This window comes from Heloderma suspectum, chromosome 1 (genome assembly GCF_057233095.1).
Source record: "Heloderma suspectum isolate Gila_16-S chromosome 1, 16-S_ref, whole genome shotgun sequence".
NCBI classification, from domain to species: domain Eukaryota; kingdom Metazoa; phylum Chordata; class Lepidosauria; order Squamata; family Helodermatidae; genus Heloderma; species Heloderma suspectum.
Window position 1 is genome coordinate 209198875 of NC_139458.1, and position 19303 is coordinate 209218177.

The window sequence follows — 19303 nt, forward strand, 5'->3', positions numbered from 1 at the left end:
TTTAAGAAGTGTTTAAAAGCACAATTGTTGTTCTGTTATTATTAAGAGCTGTGCAGTTTAAAACTGCCTGTAATTGAAAGTTTACTGTTGCAAAGGGGAGGGGATCACAGCCAATTAAATCTCCTTTCCTCCTTGGTTTTGTTGTTTTTAATGTGTTTGAAATAGCTTAAATTAAGATTTCTAAGTAGACCCATTGAAAGTTTAGAAGCACTGGCCGTGTGTTTACAAGCTCCCTAGCTTGGACAGTCACTTCCCCTCAGCAATCTCTGAGCACCCAAGCCAAGAAAGTGTGAGGGGAAGGGGGTAAATTTTTACAGTAAAAAAGTGTTCTGAGAGCGAAAATAATGTCAAAGGCCCAGCTTCAGACATGCAGTGAGGCCTTGTACATTATAGCCATGATTTGATTAGAAGTAGCCTGAAAGAGTTTAAGCCTATTCAGTTTTTAGAATGTTAGAGTCTGTGTGAGCTTATCTCTGTGTGTTCTCAGAGCGGAGCCAGGGGGAGTCACCCAACTCCCTAGCCACCGTTAGTTTAGCCTGGCCAGGGAGAGGGAGAGGGGGGCTAGAAGATGTCTGGTGAGAACCTGACAGAAGTAGAGTAAGATTTAAAGAAAGGTTGCCCAGGTTGAAGCGTCACAGCTAGAAAGCTGAGCTGTGCCACACGGTTTAGTCAGAAGCCTTGCTACAAGACTAAAGGCCCTTGTCTGTCAAGGGATCTGGAAAGGGTGTGGAGTCACACCTTCCCCTTTTGAAATGATGCAGAGGCTAAGAGCCTTTGCTGGAAACATCCCATCTTCATTGCCCAAAGCCTTCTCTGTTTGGATCCATCATCGTCTGGGCTTTTGAGAGGCACTCTGCACATGGACTGGAACTTAGGGCTGTTAGAGACTTGCCATGGAAAGTAATGTGAGGCTTTTCATGGACTTGAACTCTCGTTGCTGTGGATTGCATGTCTGTGTTTGCAGTCAGCTCAGTGTACGGCAGGCTGAGTTTGATCTATGACTTTTGGACTTCCCTCTGCCAGAACTCATGCAGCATGGAGTTGCTGATGCAAAAAGGGTGGCCTAGAACTCTTTGTGTGTGTGGGTATGCCCGTCCCCTTGATCTTGATGGGCCCTGACCATGCAACCCGGGGGAGCAGTTTTCCAGTTATGGTGTTAGATTTCAATGGAAGTTTGTTGTGTGCATTTTATGATTTGTTAAATACTATGTGATATTTGCAAACGTCTTTACTGTCAGTTGCAACTCCAAATGATACTGAGTGTGGTTCCCAATGGTTTACAAAGACGAAGACAGTAGCAAAGACAAGGGAAGTGTGAAGAGAGATAAAGAAAGTGGCAGACAGACAGAGAAGTGGAAAAAGGCAAAGAGAAGAAGAGGGAGGAGACAAGGAGAAAGAACCGTGAAGAGAAAAAGCCCCCAGGGTGAATTGGAAGCAGCTGATTATGCCTGGAGCTTATTACCTGGGGGTGGAGTAGCCACAATAATGTAAGAGTTCTTTAAAAGACAATGTGACCAGAAGACAAAAAAGAGCCTATCCCAAATGTGTGTCACTGGGACTGGTATAAGATTGAAAAGTTTAAGTAAGTGAGTTTCTGTTGAGGTGAGAGCAAACAGCCTAACTTGCCGAGAAGACAAGTGAAGGGTTAAGACTGGTGCATGGCACGGGGAGTTTTATGTAGACAGTTTGAAACATGATCTGCAGAACAGGCAGGTGAGAGAGAGAGAGAGAGAGAGAGAGAGAGAGAGAGAGAGAGAGATTTCTCTTTCCCAAACAGTGTGGGGGAGGTAATTGCCCACCTCTAGGCTGTCACATACAAGCAAAGTGAGAAAATACATCAGCTAGAAGGCGTGTCCCTTTTCGACCTGATTTCAGAGTGGTGTCAAGGAATCAGGGGCGGGGAGAGGTGGAAGCAAGTGGTTGCAATATTTCTGATTGTTATTGGCAGCTTTTTAGCTTTGTGTGCTTGCTTATATGGCTATCGCATTTAAAGTATACACTGAAGTAGATGTCAACCCCCTGGTGATCAGGTGGCAAGGCAGACCATTATTGGCCTTTGATCATCTGAGGGTGGAATGTATTGGCCCCAGGAGCGTAGCCAAGTCATTTATAGTGTTAGAGGGGCCTACAGATCCATAATGCTTGCTTAAGTTCATTATTGGTGCAATTCCCATGCTAGTAAGCCTCTGAGCATGTGCAGATGAGTCAAAAGGCTGATAACAGCCTTCTTGGTGCATTCCTTGCTAATGAGGAGAGTCTTTATCTCTGATGTGCCTGAGAAGCAGAGTTTGTTTACCTTAAAGCTGCAGGTGGCTGTGCTGAGAACCTAGTGCTGTTAGTCCATGCTGGGAATGCCCACTAGGGGGCGCTTGCTGTGGTTATGCTGCTTATTGCTAACATGTATGGTATAAAACCCATTTGACTAGGGATGTAAGAAATTGCCCTTACCTGTCTCCACCGGGTTCCGCTGGGGGGGGGGGAGGCGCTCCGTCCCTCCCCCCGGAATCCTGGCCAGCCGGCTCTACTCCGTGGGGATTCCGCGGAGCCACCGGCTAGCTCCGCCAGCAGCCAGACATCCGGCCGCTGGCTAGCAGGGACGCAAATGGCGGTGGCTGTAGCCGCCGCCATTTGCGTCCCTGTAGTCAGCCATGATAGGCTACATAAATCTTTACGTAGCTTATCACATCTGACTTTAAAAAAAAAACAACAACAACGTGCGTACGCAAGTGGCGGCAGCTTCAGCCGCCGCCATTTGCGTTCCTTATTTTGGCCCGTCTTAGTCGACGTAAATATTTACGTAGACTAAGACGGCGAAAATAAGGGGAACGCAAATAGCGTAGCAGACGCTATTTGCGTTACCCCTTATTTTCGCCGTCTTAGTCTACGTAAATATTTACGTAGACTAAGACGGGCCAAAATAAGGAACGCAAATGGCGGCGGCCATAGCCGCCGCCATTTGAGTACGCACGTTGTTGTTTTTTTAAAAGTCAGATGTGATAGGCTATGTAAAGATTTACGTAGCCTATCATGTCGTTGTTTTTTTTTAACACTGGAAATGGCAGCAGCGGTAGCCGGTTGGAAGACCAGCCGCTGCAGCCGCTGCTGCCGGAGCCGCCGCTGCCCGGAAGATCCACCCCAGGTAAGTCTCGTCCCAGGGGGGATCCACGGGGGGGGGGGGGGTGTGGCAGGCCGTTCCGATACAGAGTTCGGGGGGCCGAATGCACTGACATTTGGCCTCACCGAGATCTGTGGCGGAATTTATTTATTTATTTATTATTAAATTTATTAATCGCCCATCTGGCTGGTCACCCAGCCACTCTGGGTGATGTACAACATACAATAAAAACAGTTTAAAACAATAAAATTCTACAATAAAAACATTTTCTAAAATACCCTAACCCACCCCAAATGCCTGCCTGAACAACAACGTTTTTAATGCACGACGGAAGCTCATTAAAGAGGGGGCATGACGGAGTTCCCTAGGGAGGGAGTTCCACAGAGTGGGGGCCACCACAGAAAAGGCCCTCTCCCTCGTCCCAACCAGTCTAGCTGTCCTGGCTGATGGGACAGAGAGAAGGCCATCTGAGGCTGATCTTGTTAAGCGGCCTGTCTGGTGCTGCTGGAGGCACTCCTTAAGATAGGCTGGGCCGGAACCATATAGGGTTTTAAAGGTCAAAACCAAGAGGGAATTCTCTGCCATCCCTACATTTGACCCCATGGCTCGTGGTTCAGAGAAGCTGTCTGATCCAACCATTGGGTACACCTGTGTGCTGTAAGTTACCCAATAAAGTACTCCTTGTAAGTAAATTGAATCTGATTTATCATTGTCTTGGCTCTTCTAACCTAAGAGTTCAATACCCACTGCAGGGGCAACACATTAATACACCAGCATTTAAAAATTGGTTTAGTAAGCAAAACTGGGTTTGCAATACTATTTTGTTAGCAATACCAAATTTCGTTAAATGTCTTAAAAACCAAAATAAAAAAACAGTAGAAGACACTGGAAAAAATCCTCCCAAAAGATAAGCTTTTCAAAAGTGGAAGCAAGAGAAAGCATTACTTCTGGGAGTCTATTCATTAAGTCAGCTATTCCCACAAGCACCAATGTGCCCCCAAACACCTTTCTTGGTGCCCACCAAACTGCCCTACATCTCTCCAAGATGTTTTAAACATTAACACTTTGCTTACTGGCAGCTGGGATTGCTGTGAAATAGGTTTCTGCTGGTGCTAAAAACTGTGGGTTCAAAGGAGTTGTTTAGTGTACTGGGGCTCAGAACCCACATCTGCCTTGTACTCAGTCTTTTGGGCCGGTTACTTGTCCTTTGTTTTTTTTCCTGATATTAGCTATTTTGTGGCGTTGCCCAGGACACTTTCTCAAATTGCCAAATGTGCCCATGGCCCCAAAGGGTTGCATACCCCTGCATTAAGTGAGTTTGGGGCAGGGGGGAAGCTATACTACCTCAAAATATTTAATTTATTTCTAAAACTACTTGTATCCAATTTTTCAGCCTTAGAAAAACCCCCAACGTGGCTTAAAACAAAGTACTAAATACAGTAAATTCCATTAAAAATACATTAAAACTTAGAGCAGCATAAAACTGATCAGAACACAAATAGAAAACTCAATCCACATTAAAATCCAGATGGAATAAATAGGTCAACAGCTTATCTGAAGCTCCACAGCCTGTGCATTATAACAGAAAAGGCCCTGTCCAACCTCCCAACCAACCACACCTCAGAAAGCAATGGAATACAGAGCAGAATTGGTTCTTCTCAACTGTACAGAAGTTGCACAAAAAATGTTTCCCTTACCGTTAGCAAAAGACTATCTGAAATACTTATTCAAACTCAATCCTGTGAACACCATGCTCACTCTTAAGGGATATGTTGACACTGATCTATGTTTTCATTACATGTTCATTTTACATTAGCAATGAGAAACTAGTCCGACCCTGAGGGCTACACTGGGAATGCAACATGATCTGGAGGGCCACAGCTATTTTACCCAAGGTTCATAAAAATATGCTTGGCAGGGATGTTGCATTTCTCTTATTTAAAAGCATATCAATAGCCAAAGGCAAGTCTTCCACGGCTATTTTGAGATAACACTGTTGCAAGTTCTATAAACTGACCACAAGTTTACATTTACTCATATAATTTTCTAATCACTCTTTTGATTCCCATAAAGCCTCCAGAAATAACATTTAAAAATTGATTTATAGTTTGGTGTTTTGCAACAAAACATATAATTCAGGATCCAAAAATACGACTGCTTTCACTTGCCCAAACAGCAACTGTGTAGAAGAGTGCTTTTGAAATTGAGGGAGTTGCTATAATACAGGACTGTGTGGGGTTTGCTGTACCAAGGGGGGAGAGGGAGGGGAGAATTAAAAATCCAGCTGGGGTTGCTTAAACCATTGGATGCAATGCTACTTCTTTGAAACTCAGCTGGTACATATTTACTGCATCCATTACAGCAGACTGTATTCTTTCTGTTCTTAACTATACATTCGGAAGGCGGAAGTACCTTTGCTAAAGTTGATTAATCACACAACCGTAACTTTGGTTCATTTAAAGCTAAATGCCTAGTTAATCTTTTACTATTGTAGAAAATATATTCCTTTCAGTAATCTACTAATAACCAGAGACAAACATACTTATTTGTCCCATTTAAAAATGCAAAAAAGTCCTATGTCCCATCATGTAACCCAGACTGAACTGAATTCTAGCTCCTTCCATCTGCTGCTTGGTTTTGATGGTAGCCATGATACAAGTCTATTATGACTGTCATCATCAAAACCAAGCAGCAATACTGAATACAATTAATGGAAAATGAATGAATACAATGAACAGAAAACATTCTGCAATTGTCAAAGACTGCTGAAGTATAATAAAACAGGATAGATGGAAGCAAAGTTTTGCGATTAGAAAGCTTTTTAAATGAATTGAATACAATTCTTGTTGCTCTTTTTAAAAACTGATTTGGCAGTCTCATACCTCATTATTTGGGTCATGGACGACCTTATAAAGAGCTGGCACCAGTGTTTTCTTCCGGTGAAGTGTTGCTGCATAGCTGGAGATCTGCATTTCAGGTAACGCCTAGGAGAAGCAACACAGGAGTGTGACAAATGGGTTATTTATCAACATTGTCTCTAAACTCTGATTGCAACAACCAAGTGCACTGGCCCCAAGCTAGTGAAGTCTATCTATGCACAGATATTCCTACTGCAAGTGGGAAGGGAGGGAAGAGATGGTGGTGGTACAAATTCCCCCACATCCAGCAGCCACATAATTGTAAAACATATCCACTTTTTAAAAACACCTTTGCTCACCTTGAATTCTGAAAGCCATTCTTCTACCACACCACGTTCTGATCCAAGCATTTTCTTACTACTTCTACTCCTCCTTCTTTCCTTTGAGAAGGAAAAGTAGTAATGAAGCATAGTATTGGCTGCACGGTATATTAAGAAGAAACAGTTGCAATATCCAATAGTGTAATTTTATCTCAGGCAACCCAAATGTTACTTTTAAACATCATCTTATTTCTTAACGTTTAAAATGTTATTATGCTTTTAAGTGTGACAGTGGGAGGCAGGAAGAGAAAGAGACAAAAGAGAAGGAACTACTTCAAGACATAATACCCATGCTTGTTTTCTTACCAAATATAGTACAAAGAAAAATCAACTAGAAAAAGTTAAAATACATCATGGAACAAAACCATGTGATATCCTTTAATGATACATCTGGCCATGGAACAAAGGAAACAGTTTCATAAAATCTCTTGAAGTCTAATGGCATTATATCTATTTCCTCTATTTGCTGTTGAGAAGTTATGAAACCTTTGTACAGTAAATAACATGTCTGAAGATTTCTGGTGCGTTCACTCAGAAAGTTAGAGAAGATATCAAGAAATGAAAAGTTTTCTGTTTTATGTCATAAAATCAGTCCCTAAAATTCATAAGTTTATTTCTCTACTATGCCTCATCTAATACTAATACTATAGTTATTAACAAAATTAAAGTTTTCAGATAGTTGCTGTGCAGTTGTTATGATCTCCTGCAGAGACAAGTGTTGAGCAAGGCCTTTGTTGATCACAATGAGCCTAAAAGAGCACAACAGCTGAAGGAAATATGCCACTAAAGATTGGGTATGGAGCTCTACACTCACTTAGGGAGCAATCCTATGGCTCAGAACAGCCTCGCACTCCGCACGTGGAAGAGGAGTATGGAGCAACGAAAATGGGGTGTTCCTGGGGATGTTCTGGGGTGGGGAAGGCGGAAATACCAGTACGACACAGCCAATGTGTTGTCTGGCAGCTGCTTCCCCCACTCTATGACTTCCTGTGGCTAGACAGCCAAAATTGGCTGTCTAGCCACAAATGCAGGGCAGCTGCAGGGCAGCTGAAGCACAGAGGGGATGATCCCCTCCGCGCTTCTCCTGCCCTGCACTGGATAGGCAGTCGCCTCCGAGTTCAGAGGCGGCCACCTATCCCGATAGGATTGTACCCTTAAATATTAAGCAACTGGGGAAAAATGTCAAAACTTCTTCTATTGAAAGGGAGGTCACTAGGATGGAGCACCAAAAAGAGTTTTATGATGCAAAGAAAACGGAAAATAGAGGTTACATTTCTTTGTGCGATACACACAAAGATAAGAAGCCAATAATTCTTAAATGGAAGCAGCCTCAATGTTAATATAAGAAACTATGCTTATTTTGGCTAATCTAGCACTACAAAGATAAGCAAACTATACTGATACTGATCTAAAATGTAATACTAAGATTCATTATGAACTTATGGTTCACATGTAATGATGATCCACGGGTTGTTTAAACCGTGGGTTGATGGAGCCATGCAGGAGCAAGTAAGCTGCCTCCCACTCACTCGCCACTTCTGCTTTATATTTACTTTCATCAACAACCCCAAAACACACCATTCCTGGGTTGTATAATGCAACGGGCAAACCTGGCTCTCTGGGTTCTTTGGGGTTAAACAATCCAGACTTTGAAACCATGATTTATTGTTGGGTTAAAACTCTGGGGTTTTTGTCCCTCAACAACCCAGAGTTCTGGGTCCAAATGTCACATGAAACAACCCTGAGGCTCAGCTAAAGACAGTTAGTGTTACGTCTAAACCAGGCCTTTGTTCCTCAGATTCCCACCCACCCCCGAAATACTTCAACATTTTTTATTAATTGCAGAGGATAATTATAAACAAGCTTGATGGACAGGGTATCAAAATAATACCAACTTTAAAACAATAGGCTGAACAAATATAGAAAGATTTTGCAAGATGAGGCAAACTTTTCTCTGCCTTCCCCTCCCTGCCCGTACATAGCTCAATATTTGTGAGCTTCCCAGCTGGCCATGATTGAGAGACTGTATGGGCTCTTTAAGTTATTTAGTAGTTGGGTTACGGTTTTAGAACAGGCTTCTCCAACATGGTGCCCTCCAATAAGCTCCCACCATTCCTGACTATTGGCCATGAAGGCTGGGGCTAATGGAGTTCACATACAAAACTTCTGGAGGGCACCAGATTTGCTAGGCAATAGCAGTAAGCCCCTTATTCGCCATGGGTCTTAGTTTCCCTTAATTTCTTCCCAAGCCCTTGTGGTCCTTGCAAGCTCTCCCTTTAAAAAAAAAAAAAATTCTGTTGCTCTTGGCATAAACTGAAATTACCACCAGCTCAGCTGTCCATATTTCCTGTGTCCTTAGGTAGTTCACACATGTGTGTTCATCATTTGATGACTACAGGATCAAAAATGACTTGCATGTGCATAGATTAAATACCATAGATAAAATAATCACGCATCAACTCAAACACAAGGCTTTTTCAATGAACTGCAAGTCAAATTATATGAGGAAGTATCAAGTGATAAACATACATGCTTAAACTGAATTTTTGTTGTTGCAAAGTATGGAAAAGCTTACCAGAAGAAAATAGGAGAATAACACCAGAGTAAACTGCTGATTCCTAAGTCATCATTGTTTAGCTTGCCTTCATTGACATAAAACTTTTAACAGTACATATAATGTTCCACACTACCTTGGTTCGGATAAGTTAGTTCTCTAACGCAACAGGCGGAGGAATGCTACCATTTTCCAGTCCAGAATACATTTGCTAGTCCTTCAAATAGTCACCAGTTCTGCCAACAAAACACAAGACAAATATACTTTTTTTTTTAAAAAAAGAACGAACAAGATGGAAAGCAAACTATCTTATAGCTTTAGTATATGAATTGCTCCAAAATCCATGGTCAGGAAATACCTTTATTAGGAGTGACCAAATTTGTTCATGGCATCTGACCTAGCCTGTATGTTCTTGACCATAGAGAACATATTCCAGTGTAAAAATAGAACATTTGTATCCAATGCAGCATACTTTAAGAACAATTAACTAGGAGGAGAGAACATTTTAAAAATGCCCTCTCCCCACATCAGTCCTTTGCGTCATATGCAGCATCAAGAAATCTGAATGTTTCAAAAACAGGCCCTCATACTACAGAAAACAAATTCAATACATTTGGCAAAGTGATAAAGGTGGCATTAGCTGTACAACAATAATCGAAAGCATGGATACAAGTTAGATCGCCCACAGTTTCATCTAGTCTCATTTTGAAGCCTTGTCAGAATGCTTTATAAACTCAGTATAGATGGAACTTGGGCTACACTGCTGCTTTCAACTGCCACACTTTCCACTGTACAATCAAAACAGTATTTTTACTCCAGTGCCCCCAGACTAGACTTTTATTGCTCTGCCTCTTTCACAGAATTTTATGGGCAGGGGTGGGGGTGGGAGTTCAGACAATGTCATTTCCCATTCATAAGCATCCTGTGTTTTCCCACTGCTTCTTCCATTTTTTTTTCTTACTGCAGAAAATCTGTTAAGGAGAAAAAGATGGAGTATCTGCAAAATGCCTTCTAAATGGTAGTGCTAGGAGCCTTCCATCTGAAAGCACCCTCAAACAGACTTCATAGAATCTGTCCATAAGCCAGTCCCAGTGTGGATTAGCAAGAATTAGATACTAAAATTCCTATTATAAACTAAAAAATAAAATTGGAGAATATTGGTTTGTCATCCCGTGCCATAAAATTCAAGAAGCCAATTTCAGCTTCTTCTTGCAAGTACACACAGAGAAATAAAAACATGTGTTTTATTACATATGATGAACTATGTAAGGGGTTTGTACAGACTTTTACAGTCAAGTTACTAGTAAGATAGTAGTCTTATGTAAAGTAATTCCCAGAATGCCCATCTCTTTAGGACAGTCTTTAGAGAGCAATAGTATTCTTGGCTCATTCAGTACTTGCAAAGAGTGTCTTGATATATCAAGATGTGGTTCAGTGGTATCTGGAAGGTGCTGGAGTGGTCTCTGGACATTTGGGACTGCTATAGTTAAGATTGGATGTTGCTATTATTACAACTGAGGCTCCACAACAACAAAAATTGCAGTGTAAACCTGAGCTTTACCCAAGCCTGTGGCTGAAAATCACAAATCAACATCATAGTCAGGAGTCTCTGCTCTAACTTGGGTCTTACTTCCATGTGCAACCCCCCCCCTTTTTAGTGCAACTACTCGTCATGCAAATCAATAGAGCACAAGGCTTCTGTGTGTAACAGAGTGCTGGATTTAGCCTGGGAAGAGGGCTCAGGGTGCAATTTAAGAAGACTGTCTTTTGCTACAACCTGAGAAGTATATGAGATTTTAGACGGGGAATCCAAAGCAGCCCTAGCTCCACCTCTGACCTCAGTATTAACAGTGAACTATACTGTAGGACTGCTGTAAGATACTCTGTCAGAACCGCATCCAACAATATAAGGTATAACAATAAACTACACTGCAGGGTTATTGTCTAGTACTCTGAGCCCAACCTGAAATGCGGGGATAAAAATGGATAACACTGAAGAGTTGCTGTAGGCTACCCACTCAGCTTCAGCCCAACCTCCAACCTGCAATATAAGTCTAAAACCTCTGGATAACTGCAGAATTGTTGTAAACAACTTAGATCCTGACCTGCAATATTCAGTGTGAGCCATACTGCAGGGTGCACAATAAGCGACAGTGTCTCCCCCACCACAGCCCCTTCCAACCGGGATTATGGGGACAATAAGCTGTATTTTTAAAATGTCTCACACTAAATAAGAACTATGTTAGAAATAGCAGGTACTCTTCTTTTTCTGCTACCTTGCGGGGGGGGGGGGGGCGGCGGCTAACTACATTAAAATCTTGCATTCCCCACTGATTTCTATGAGCAGCTCTCATTTCCATTCCTGGGCACATTTAAAGATGGCTTCTCAGTTAAGCCACAAAGTTACCTATCCAGACAATGAGATAGTTATCTCAGTACTTTTTATATGAATGTCTCTCTTCTTCCAGCCTCTTTTGCTCATTTTGGAGGACGAAAGAAGGAGAGAAATTGAGCAAAGGACAATGGAGGAAGAGATATGTAGACATAACTAGCCATCTTCCACTCTCCTTCTAGCCTACCCCCCAGCCCCCAATGCTCCTTGCCTTCTCTCTCAGAGATTCAGAGTTGGCAATCATCAATATGTGGATCAGCAGATGACACTCAACACTCTCCTTTACATCTGAGTCTGGAGGGGAAGTGGAAATACTGGGAGGGGTCACACATCATGACAAGCCAGGGTTCTTCTGGAACCCTGGTTTCATGTTTACAAGCAGTATGCTAGTAAACACTGCCTGATCACCCCTGCTGCAAGGGGAAGCAACTAAACAACTGATAGACCTGGTTTGTTTATTGTGATGTGCAAACCTAGACCTCTGGCTTGTCTCTCCCAACAAGCCAAAAATCCAGGTTTGTATATCATGATAAGCAAACCACGGATGGAAAGTCCATTGTTTGTTTAGCTGCTCACACTTGCAGCAGAAGCAATCAGTCAGCACACAAAAAGATACTGCTCATGCACAATAAGCCAGAGTTGATCTGGAACCCTGTGTGACGTGGGAACCAGGTCACTACATCAATATTTGGCAGCAGTAACCGACTGGATGAGGGGCAAGAACCTGAAGCTCAATCCCAAGATGAAGGTACTGTTGCTGGGAGGTTTGTCTGTCAAGGAAGTAGTATTCAGCCTGTTCTGAATGGGGATGTATTCCTGCTGAAAGATCAGGTTCTTAGTGCCTACTGATTCAGCCTTATCAGTGGCAGCCGAACGGTCATCAGTGGCATGAAGCTCCTTTCACTAGTCAAGGCTGGTTTGCCATCCATGGCCCCTCCTTGACTGAGACAGCTGAGCCATTGGTACCTATGCTCTGGTAGTCTCTAGGCTAGACTGCTGCAATACATTGTATGTGGGGGTGCATTATAAGGTCCAGGCCATCTAATGTCAGCAGTGGTATTTCACAGTAATAAAGCACGATAGTTTTTATGTAAGAAACCTTGCTTTGACATTGCTAGCTCCATGATCTAACTGTATATACTACTACATTTTTTAAAAATTGTATTTTACCATAACAAAAACTTAATGTGGAGTAACAATTTTCTTATGTAATATGGCAGTGTGTATTGTTTAAATTATTGTTTCTGCATTGTTGGCTTCCTCCCTATTCTCCTTTTTTAGCTTTGCTTTAATTTGTGGTCAAGTATGGAAGTTCGGAAACTGAATTAAATGTGTGCAAAATATTGTTAAATGGTGTGTTGCTAGTGTAAAATTACTGAAAGAGCAAGTACCTTGTATCAACACCTGAACAATAGATGGGATGACGGCACAAAGCAGTATACAGTATAATATTTGCACCTCAAACTATGTGAGATTTTCTCTGTCTGCCTCTCTGTCTCACTCTCTCTCACACACATGCACAATTCATACTATCGGTATGAAATTTCTACATATGGAATAATTTTAGAAAATGGAATTGAACTGTCCAACTTTCTCTCCTCTTTAGCTATGACTGTTTCTGATACTACACAGTGTCGATCTTCTTGTATGTCCCATCAGAGAAGTAGCTACATTTGTGGACAGGCATAAAGCATATTTCAGGCTTACTCAGCCAGCCAGATGGGGAGAACCCAATACTGCATAGCTTGAACGGTTCCAGCTGGAACAATAGTTGGTGGCCTCACTACATAGTCCCTCCCACACCGGCATCTGAATATCTCCCCAAAACCCATATAGCTGATCAGGCCATTAATTTTGCAGAGGCAGCATAATGGCATAAGCTAAAATCACTTTAGCAAGTACAACTCAAAATGCAAACAAGCTATAATATTTTATCTGAGTAAAACAAACAAATAGATAAAAGACAACATGTATTACAAGAAGCATCCTGTTATTATCTAACAACTTTTAAAGCTGAAAAACATGCTCTTAAGTATTGTACTTTGAAACAAGAAATTCTAGCATAGTAACAGAAGTTACAAATACCTGTCAGTCAGCTGTCTGGAGTAAAGAGGAGCATGTACAATTTGGAAGGGAGGATCATTGCTACATGAACACCCGGACAAAAAGACAGCCTATCACAGTGCTCTAAAGATTTCTGGCTAAGGCTTCAAATAAAGTCGTTGAATGCTGTGCCTAATATCTCCCTCCTCTTTAAGTCCACAATCAAGCATTCAAGCAACCATGGAGGAAAGGAAACAAAAAAAAAAGTGAAGGGTCCACCTGTCACAAGAATGGTTGCGATGTTAAGTTCATAAGGAAGAGGCAACCACACTGGAGGAAAAGAAAAACACACACCTAATTTTAAATTCCTATGCATCAACATCAATTATTTAGATGTTTAAGGAACCAGGCACCAAGGATATTTCCAGCAATGCTCATTTGAATATTCAGGTTAATTATTTATGTTAACAAGTTCTGTGTCTATTATATGAATTGCTGTTCCTAAAACTTAAGGAAGAAGATGCTAGGAGGAGGTGTCTTTAAAAAGTTTAAAAGTTGAGTCTCATTTGTACTCATTAAGATTCAGCTATGAAAAGTGTTGCTTCACCAGCTGATGTTGCCCCAGAAAACATTTCCTAACATGCTGTGAAGTACAAGACCCTTCTCATCTTTCTCTTGTAATTATGAATTAAATGGTCAAAAATGGTGATAGCCATATAATCAAGGGTATTTGGAAACAAATTCAGAGCATTTTTATTGACCTGGTTTTTGAGCTTTTACAGTGGACTATCATACTTCAAGTCTTTCTCTACAATTAGGAAAGCTATCAGCTTATTAAGGTATGACCTGGGTCACACATAATGCTAAGCCATGGTTTATTTAACCCATGGTTAACCCATGGTTTACATAGGAAGCCCAATATTGTCGACACTGTCTGGCAGTGACTCTCCAGTGTTTCTGACAGGAGCTTTTCCAGTCCTACCTGGAGACAGCAGGGATTGAACCTGGGACGGTCTGCATGCAAATCATGTGCTCTACCACTGAGTTACAGCCCTTCCTAGAAATGCATCTTTGAAGCATTCAAGCAATTGTTGCCCTACCCAGGGTTTGTCTGACAGACAATCGAACAAACTGCATTTTTTTCTTTCAGTCCCTAGGTTGTTTGTATCCCTCCTCCTTCTGCTCTGTCCCTATACCCAAATGCCTTTGCAGCACTGTAGTACTGGCATATAGAGCAGCTGGGTTTTTGACAGCTCTTGCCTGCTGCTTCTGTAGCCTGGCAAAACAACAACCCACAGTTCTGGGTTCACACAGAATGGATACCCATGGTTTAAGGAACCCAGAGTTCACAACCCAAAAAACCATGGGATTTCTTTCTCAGTTGTTTGTAATTAACAAACTATGGTTTATAGTTTATATTAATAAATCATGGCAACTGGGTTCGCACATCACATAATGGAATCCAACAACCCATGGGTTAAATAAACTATAGGATAGTGCTATTTGTGAACCAGGTCTGACACTCAGAATCCCAGGAAACTCAAGAAAATCTCAGATTCCATACTGACTACAAGCCATATATGACCATCTCCAGATCTACATAAATCAGTTTACACTCTTATTTCCAGGCTACAAGCGAAAGCGTGACAATTCTCATTCTACTAACAGCACATTACATATAACACTAGAAAGAATAAGTTACTGTAAAATATATGTGCTATTGCGTTTTTCCCATTACTGGTCTGTTTTCCACCCATCCCCTCTGCCTGCTCCATCCTGAACACCTTTTGCACATTGTAGGACTACCACAGCTTCACTGCAACGGCTTCTCAATTATAACTGCCCTACTGAAGAAACAGGGCAAGGAATGTAACTTTTCCCAAGAAATTTCAGATTTATTTTAACAAATCCACCATGTGTGAAGGAAGCCTTCATGGATTTCCCCAAAATTTTACTAATGTTACGGTATACCTTTGCCAGGTTTTGTGGTGTCATATACCAACAATATAATACTTGATAGATTTTTAAAAAATAGGAAGATATTGGGTCCATTATAAAAAAAATGTATCTGTACTGATCCACAGAAATTTCTGTGCCTAACTCCTTTTCCCATTTTAACTTAATCCCTTTATCCTGATCTGCTGCAATTTGTATCTGATAAATCTGAGATAATCATTTTTTAGTTTTGTACCCTTGACCAATCATATTTTCAAAAATGCTTCTACATTTCCATCACCTTTATTAAGGGTGTGGAACCGCAGGTCTGGAGGCCAATTTTAGTCGTCCTGGGGGCCAATGCCAGCCTCCCTGGGTTCCCAGATGGCCATTCCCCCTTCCCCTGCCCACATCCTCTTTCCTTTAACCAACAATCATTTTGCGGTTTCCTGGCTTTTGTGCCTTTGCTCCTCATTCTAAAATGCTGTCCCCACCCACCACTTGAATACAGTCCCCAAGAGCTTCTCCAGCCTCAGTCTGAAAGATATTCCCCACCCAAGACTTACATGTTTGTAGAGAAAAAAACCTCTAACTGAAGATACCGAACCACAAAGACCTTGTTGCTATTTCCTATTTAGATCAGCCAGTTATTAATTTTCCATCCTTTATCACATCAGCAAATGTCTTAATTTTATACCACTCTGATATGTCACCAACTCACTGGAATGTATTAATATTTAAAAGTTTGCGGTATGCTTTGCATGATTGAATACAGGGCCACTTTGCTTTCTGTGGAGTCAACCGTCTTTGTCTTGCTTCAAACTCACCTGGAGAAAAGTGGATTTTTCAGAATACCTGAGTATGGGGATGACAGGGTGGGTGTGGTACACATGATGGGGTTTAATGTGCATTTTTAAAAAAATATATACTCGGTTAATGGAATTTCCTTCCAGATTTTTCAACACTGCTACTCTTCTATGGTTTAGGTTGGTGCATGTGGGTCCAGGGAGTGAGTGAGTGTGTGTATGTGTGTGAAGTTGGTTCTCCCTTTCCCTTCTAAAAATTGAAAGTTCTTATACAACTTAGCCTTGCTTGGCGCAGTGGGGGTCAGGGTGAATAAAAATCAGTAATTTCTTTAAAATTATAAAATACTAAAATTGTCTCACTTAAAAACATAACTATCATCAAATCTTATCATAAACATGCTAAACCTATACTTAGTCTCATAAAATAAATGACTCTGATAAGACTCTGACATGCTGAATTACCTATCAAACACGGGCATTCAGTTCAGTTTTTCATTTCATCAAAATGGCTCCGTCCAACCTAACTACTAGCTCTTGCTTCTTGAAAGTTCTCGACTTTCAGTTTCTATTTCTCTGACTAAAATCACATGTGCAAAGACACAGGTTGGATAGGATTTTTGTTCTGTGCTTACGTGGTGGTAGTGGTGGTGGTGGTGGAGCTGTGCCAAGCAAGCCAGAGGTGCTAGTTACAACAGAAAATCAATACGGCAGGCTGGATAATTTTTTTTAAAAAATCAGGAAAATTTGATGTTTAAAATTTTAAATCAGGTGTTGTTTTTTTTAAATGAGACATTTCTCTTAAATTACTGCATTTAATGTTAAACTGGTTAAAAGCATGTTAGCCGTGCAGTTAACCTCTAAACTGAATCAGTGCCTCTAAGAAAGACCCTGTAAAATGTTTTAAAGGCATTCCTTCTATAGGTAAAAAAATAGAACCCATGCAAAATATATGCAGTGAGACAGAGACCATGGTTCACTCACCGCTTCCGCTTTTAATGAACAACCTGGGCTGCTATTGTCCAAACCCAGAACTCTGGGTTGTTTAGGGATTAAATAACCCAGAGTTAACCCAACAATTACCCATGGTTTGTTGTCTTAAATATGGGTGTTTAACCCCCAAACCCAGAAGTGCCAGGTTCAGACATCACAGTAACCCAGAAATGGAGCATTCCTGGGTTGTTGATTGAAGGTGGAAACCACAACCGTGCAGGAGGCCGTGTGCTTGCTCACTGCTGCTCAGTGCCAACGATTCCTGAGTTAAATAATCGAGGAATTGTCATTACATGTGAACCCAACCAAAGATGCACAGCTTGCTTGGAGGAAGGAAAGTGTAAATACTGTAGTTGTAAATTAACGTGGTTTAGTGGTGAGATTTGCACCGCTGTTCAAATATGAAAAAGCTTCAATGGCAAACTTGATTTAAGTGTATGATTTAAATAGTTTTTTTTAATTTCAATCACGATTTCAATCACCAGTTTAAATTGCCTTGATTTAAATCAATTCATCCTGGCTGGGTTCATGGGTGCAGCAGGTGGCTCTTTTTGGTGAGGGGGTTGAATCCATTCACTGCATGCCTGTGACTGCCTCAGATCCATCACCCTGTCCTTCCGCCTCTATCTCATTGCTACCCACCCCACTCCTCCTTTGCTCACTGGACTTTCTCACATGAGACACTTTCCTCTTTAGCCTATTTAAGTCATATTGGAAACAAAATATCCCCCTGCCCCATGCCAGCCCTGCATCTAGCCAGTGTGAGAACAGCATATTTCAATATACGAGCCCTTCTCTAAAGAATTCTTAACAGCTTTGTGAAGAAGGTTAGGTGGTGGGGTTGAAGTGCAGGACAGCAATAAGCGGAAAGGCAGAAATTCAAAATTGCAACAGAGATTACAGTCCAATCAATATAGCATTTCCCTTCCCTGTAGTTTTCTCCAATCAAATTCTAATTTGGCACCGTGCTGCTTCGTACCTGTTCCAAGAAGCCTGCTGGGAGAATAAAGTTTGATGGACACACTACAGAGTTGGGCAGCAGTTACAAGGGAACTGTGTTGTCTCCCCAGTGGATCATGAACAGCACCCCATCCCAAACTGATCTCCCTGATTGTTCTGAAAGCCTTCCCACACAAACCCCTTTCCATTAAAGCAATACACCTTTCCTTTTCAGCCTTAGAATTCTGCATACATAAAACTGACCTCCTTTCCGCAGGCATCTTCTGATTCTTCACTGCTGGCCCAAAGACTAAAATGTGTCCCTGGTCTGCTGCCCTAGTAAAGTGTAGTGCTGATCACTTGTAAATGCTACTGTGTTACGTTTTTGAAAATGAGATGTTTTCAAAACAAAAAAGCATCTTCAGGCAGACCAGAAGTTACCCTGGGATGGGGCCCCAGGCCGCTGTTACAGGGACCCTGATGACAGACCCTGCAGCTGCAAAAACATCGTTATAGAAATAACCCTTATTTGTAACAAAAATGTTTAACAAGAAATAAGTGCAAAATTCTTTTCAGTGCTGGAAAACAGTCAAGTATTTCCATTTTATTTGTGCAAACAACTGCAAGACAAATAACTTAGGGCAAACCAAGTTATGTTTTCTGTTGCTGCTTTCCTCAGAAGAGGAGTCATCATCAAACCTCTACAAACTCTGAACAGCTGGATGGCTCTTCTTATCTTTAAACAGTACCAGCAATTCTATTCCTGAGAACACACAAGCCATACAAATAGTATAACAATTTCAGATTCTTTTGTTCACACAAACACCAACTGAGACATTCCTACTCCCTACCCTACCTTTCACTCTCTTCAGGAACCCGCTGTCTGGTCTCTGGCAAATGTTGCTCCTGCTCTAGTACAGCAGGAGAGAAGGCCTGCCTGGGAACCTGAGCCTGCGAAGGTGGCAAGAGGTGTGGTAGCTGTTCAACTTGGGGCAGTGGGAAAGACTGAGGTAGAGGGTGGCTAGGTATGGACTGGTAGAATTTGTTGGGTTGCTTCTTGATGCTCCGAGGCTGGGGTGGGAGCTGCTGCTGGGATGGGAAGTGATGATAGGTAGGCTGCATATATTGCTGCTGCAAGTATCCTACCTGTGAGGAAAGGGGTGCTGGTGGAGGGGCATATAGGTCCAGTGGCCAACCTAGCATCGCATCTGCCATGAAAAACATTAGTTTACCACACCATGGCAGAGGATTTTGGAAGCCATGCATCTCTCCAAGGCATGAATGGAGTCCT

The 19303-nt window shown here is 41.7% G+C and overlaps 1 protein-coding gene across 33 annotated transcripts in view; it reads right to left on the reverse strand.

The window, feature by feature from the left end:
• The window catches only part of HYCC2 (hyccin PI4KA lipid kinase complex subunit 2), an 87472-nt gene that overhangs the window by 24481 nt on the left and 43688 nt on the right, over nucleotides 1–19303 (reverse strand). For 20 of the 33 annotated variants that reach the window (XM_084817485.1, XM_084817472.1, XM_084817599.1 and 17 more), the window contains 3 exons: nucleotides 9044–9143; nucleotides 6333–6413; nucleotides 5998–6099 (listed from right to left, as the gene is read on the reverse strand). In XM_084817485.1, coding sequence (XP_084673611.1) covers nucleotides 5998–6099; nucleotides 6333–6383 — 153 coding nt within the window. In that variant the 5' untranslated portion in view covers nucleotides 6384–6413; nucleotides 9044–9143. Of the gene's footprint in view, nucleotides 1–5997; nucleotides 6100–6332; nucleotides 6414–9043; nucleotides 9144–18276; nucleotides 19300–19303 lie in introns of those variants that run through there. The other 13 variants (XM_084817570.1, XM_084817494.1, XM_084817590.1 and 10 more) reach the window with 4 other exon arrangements.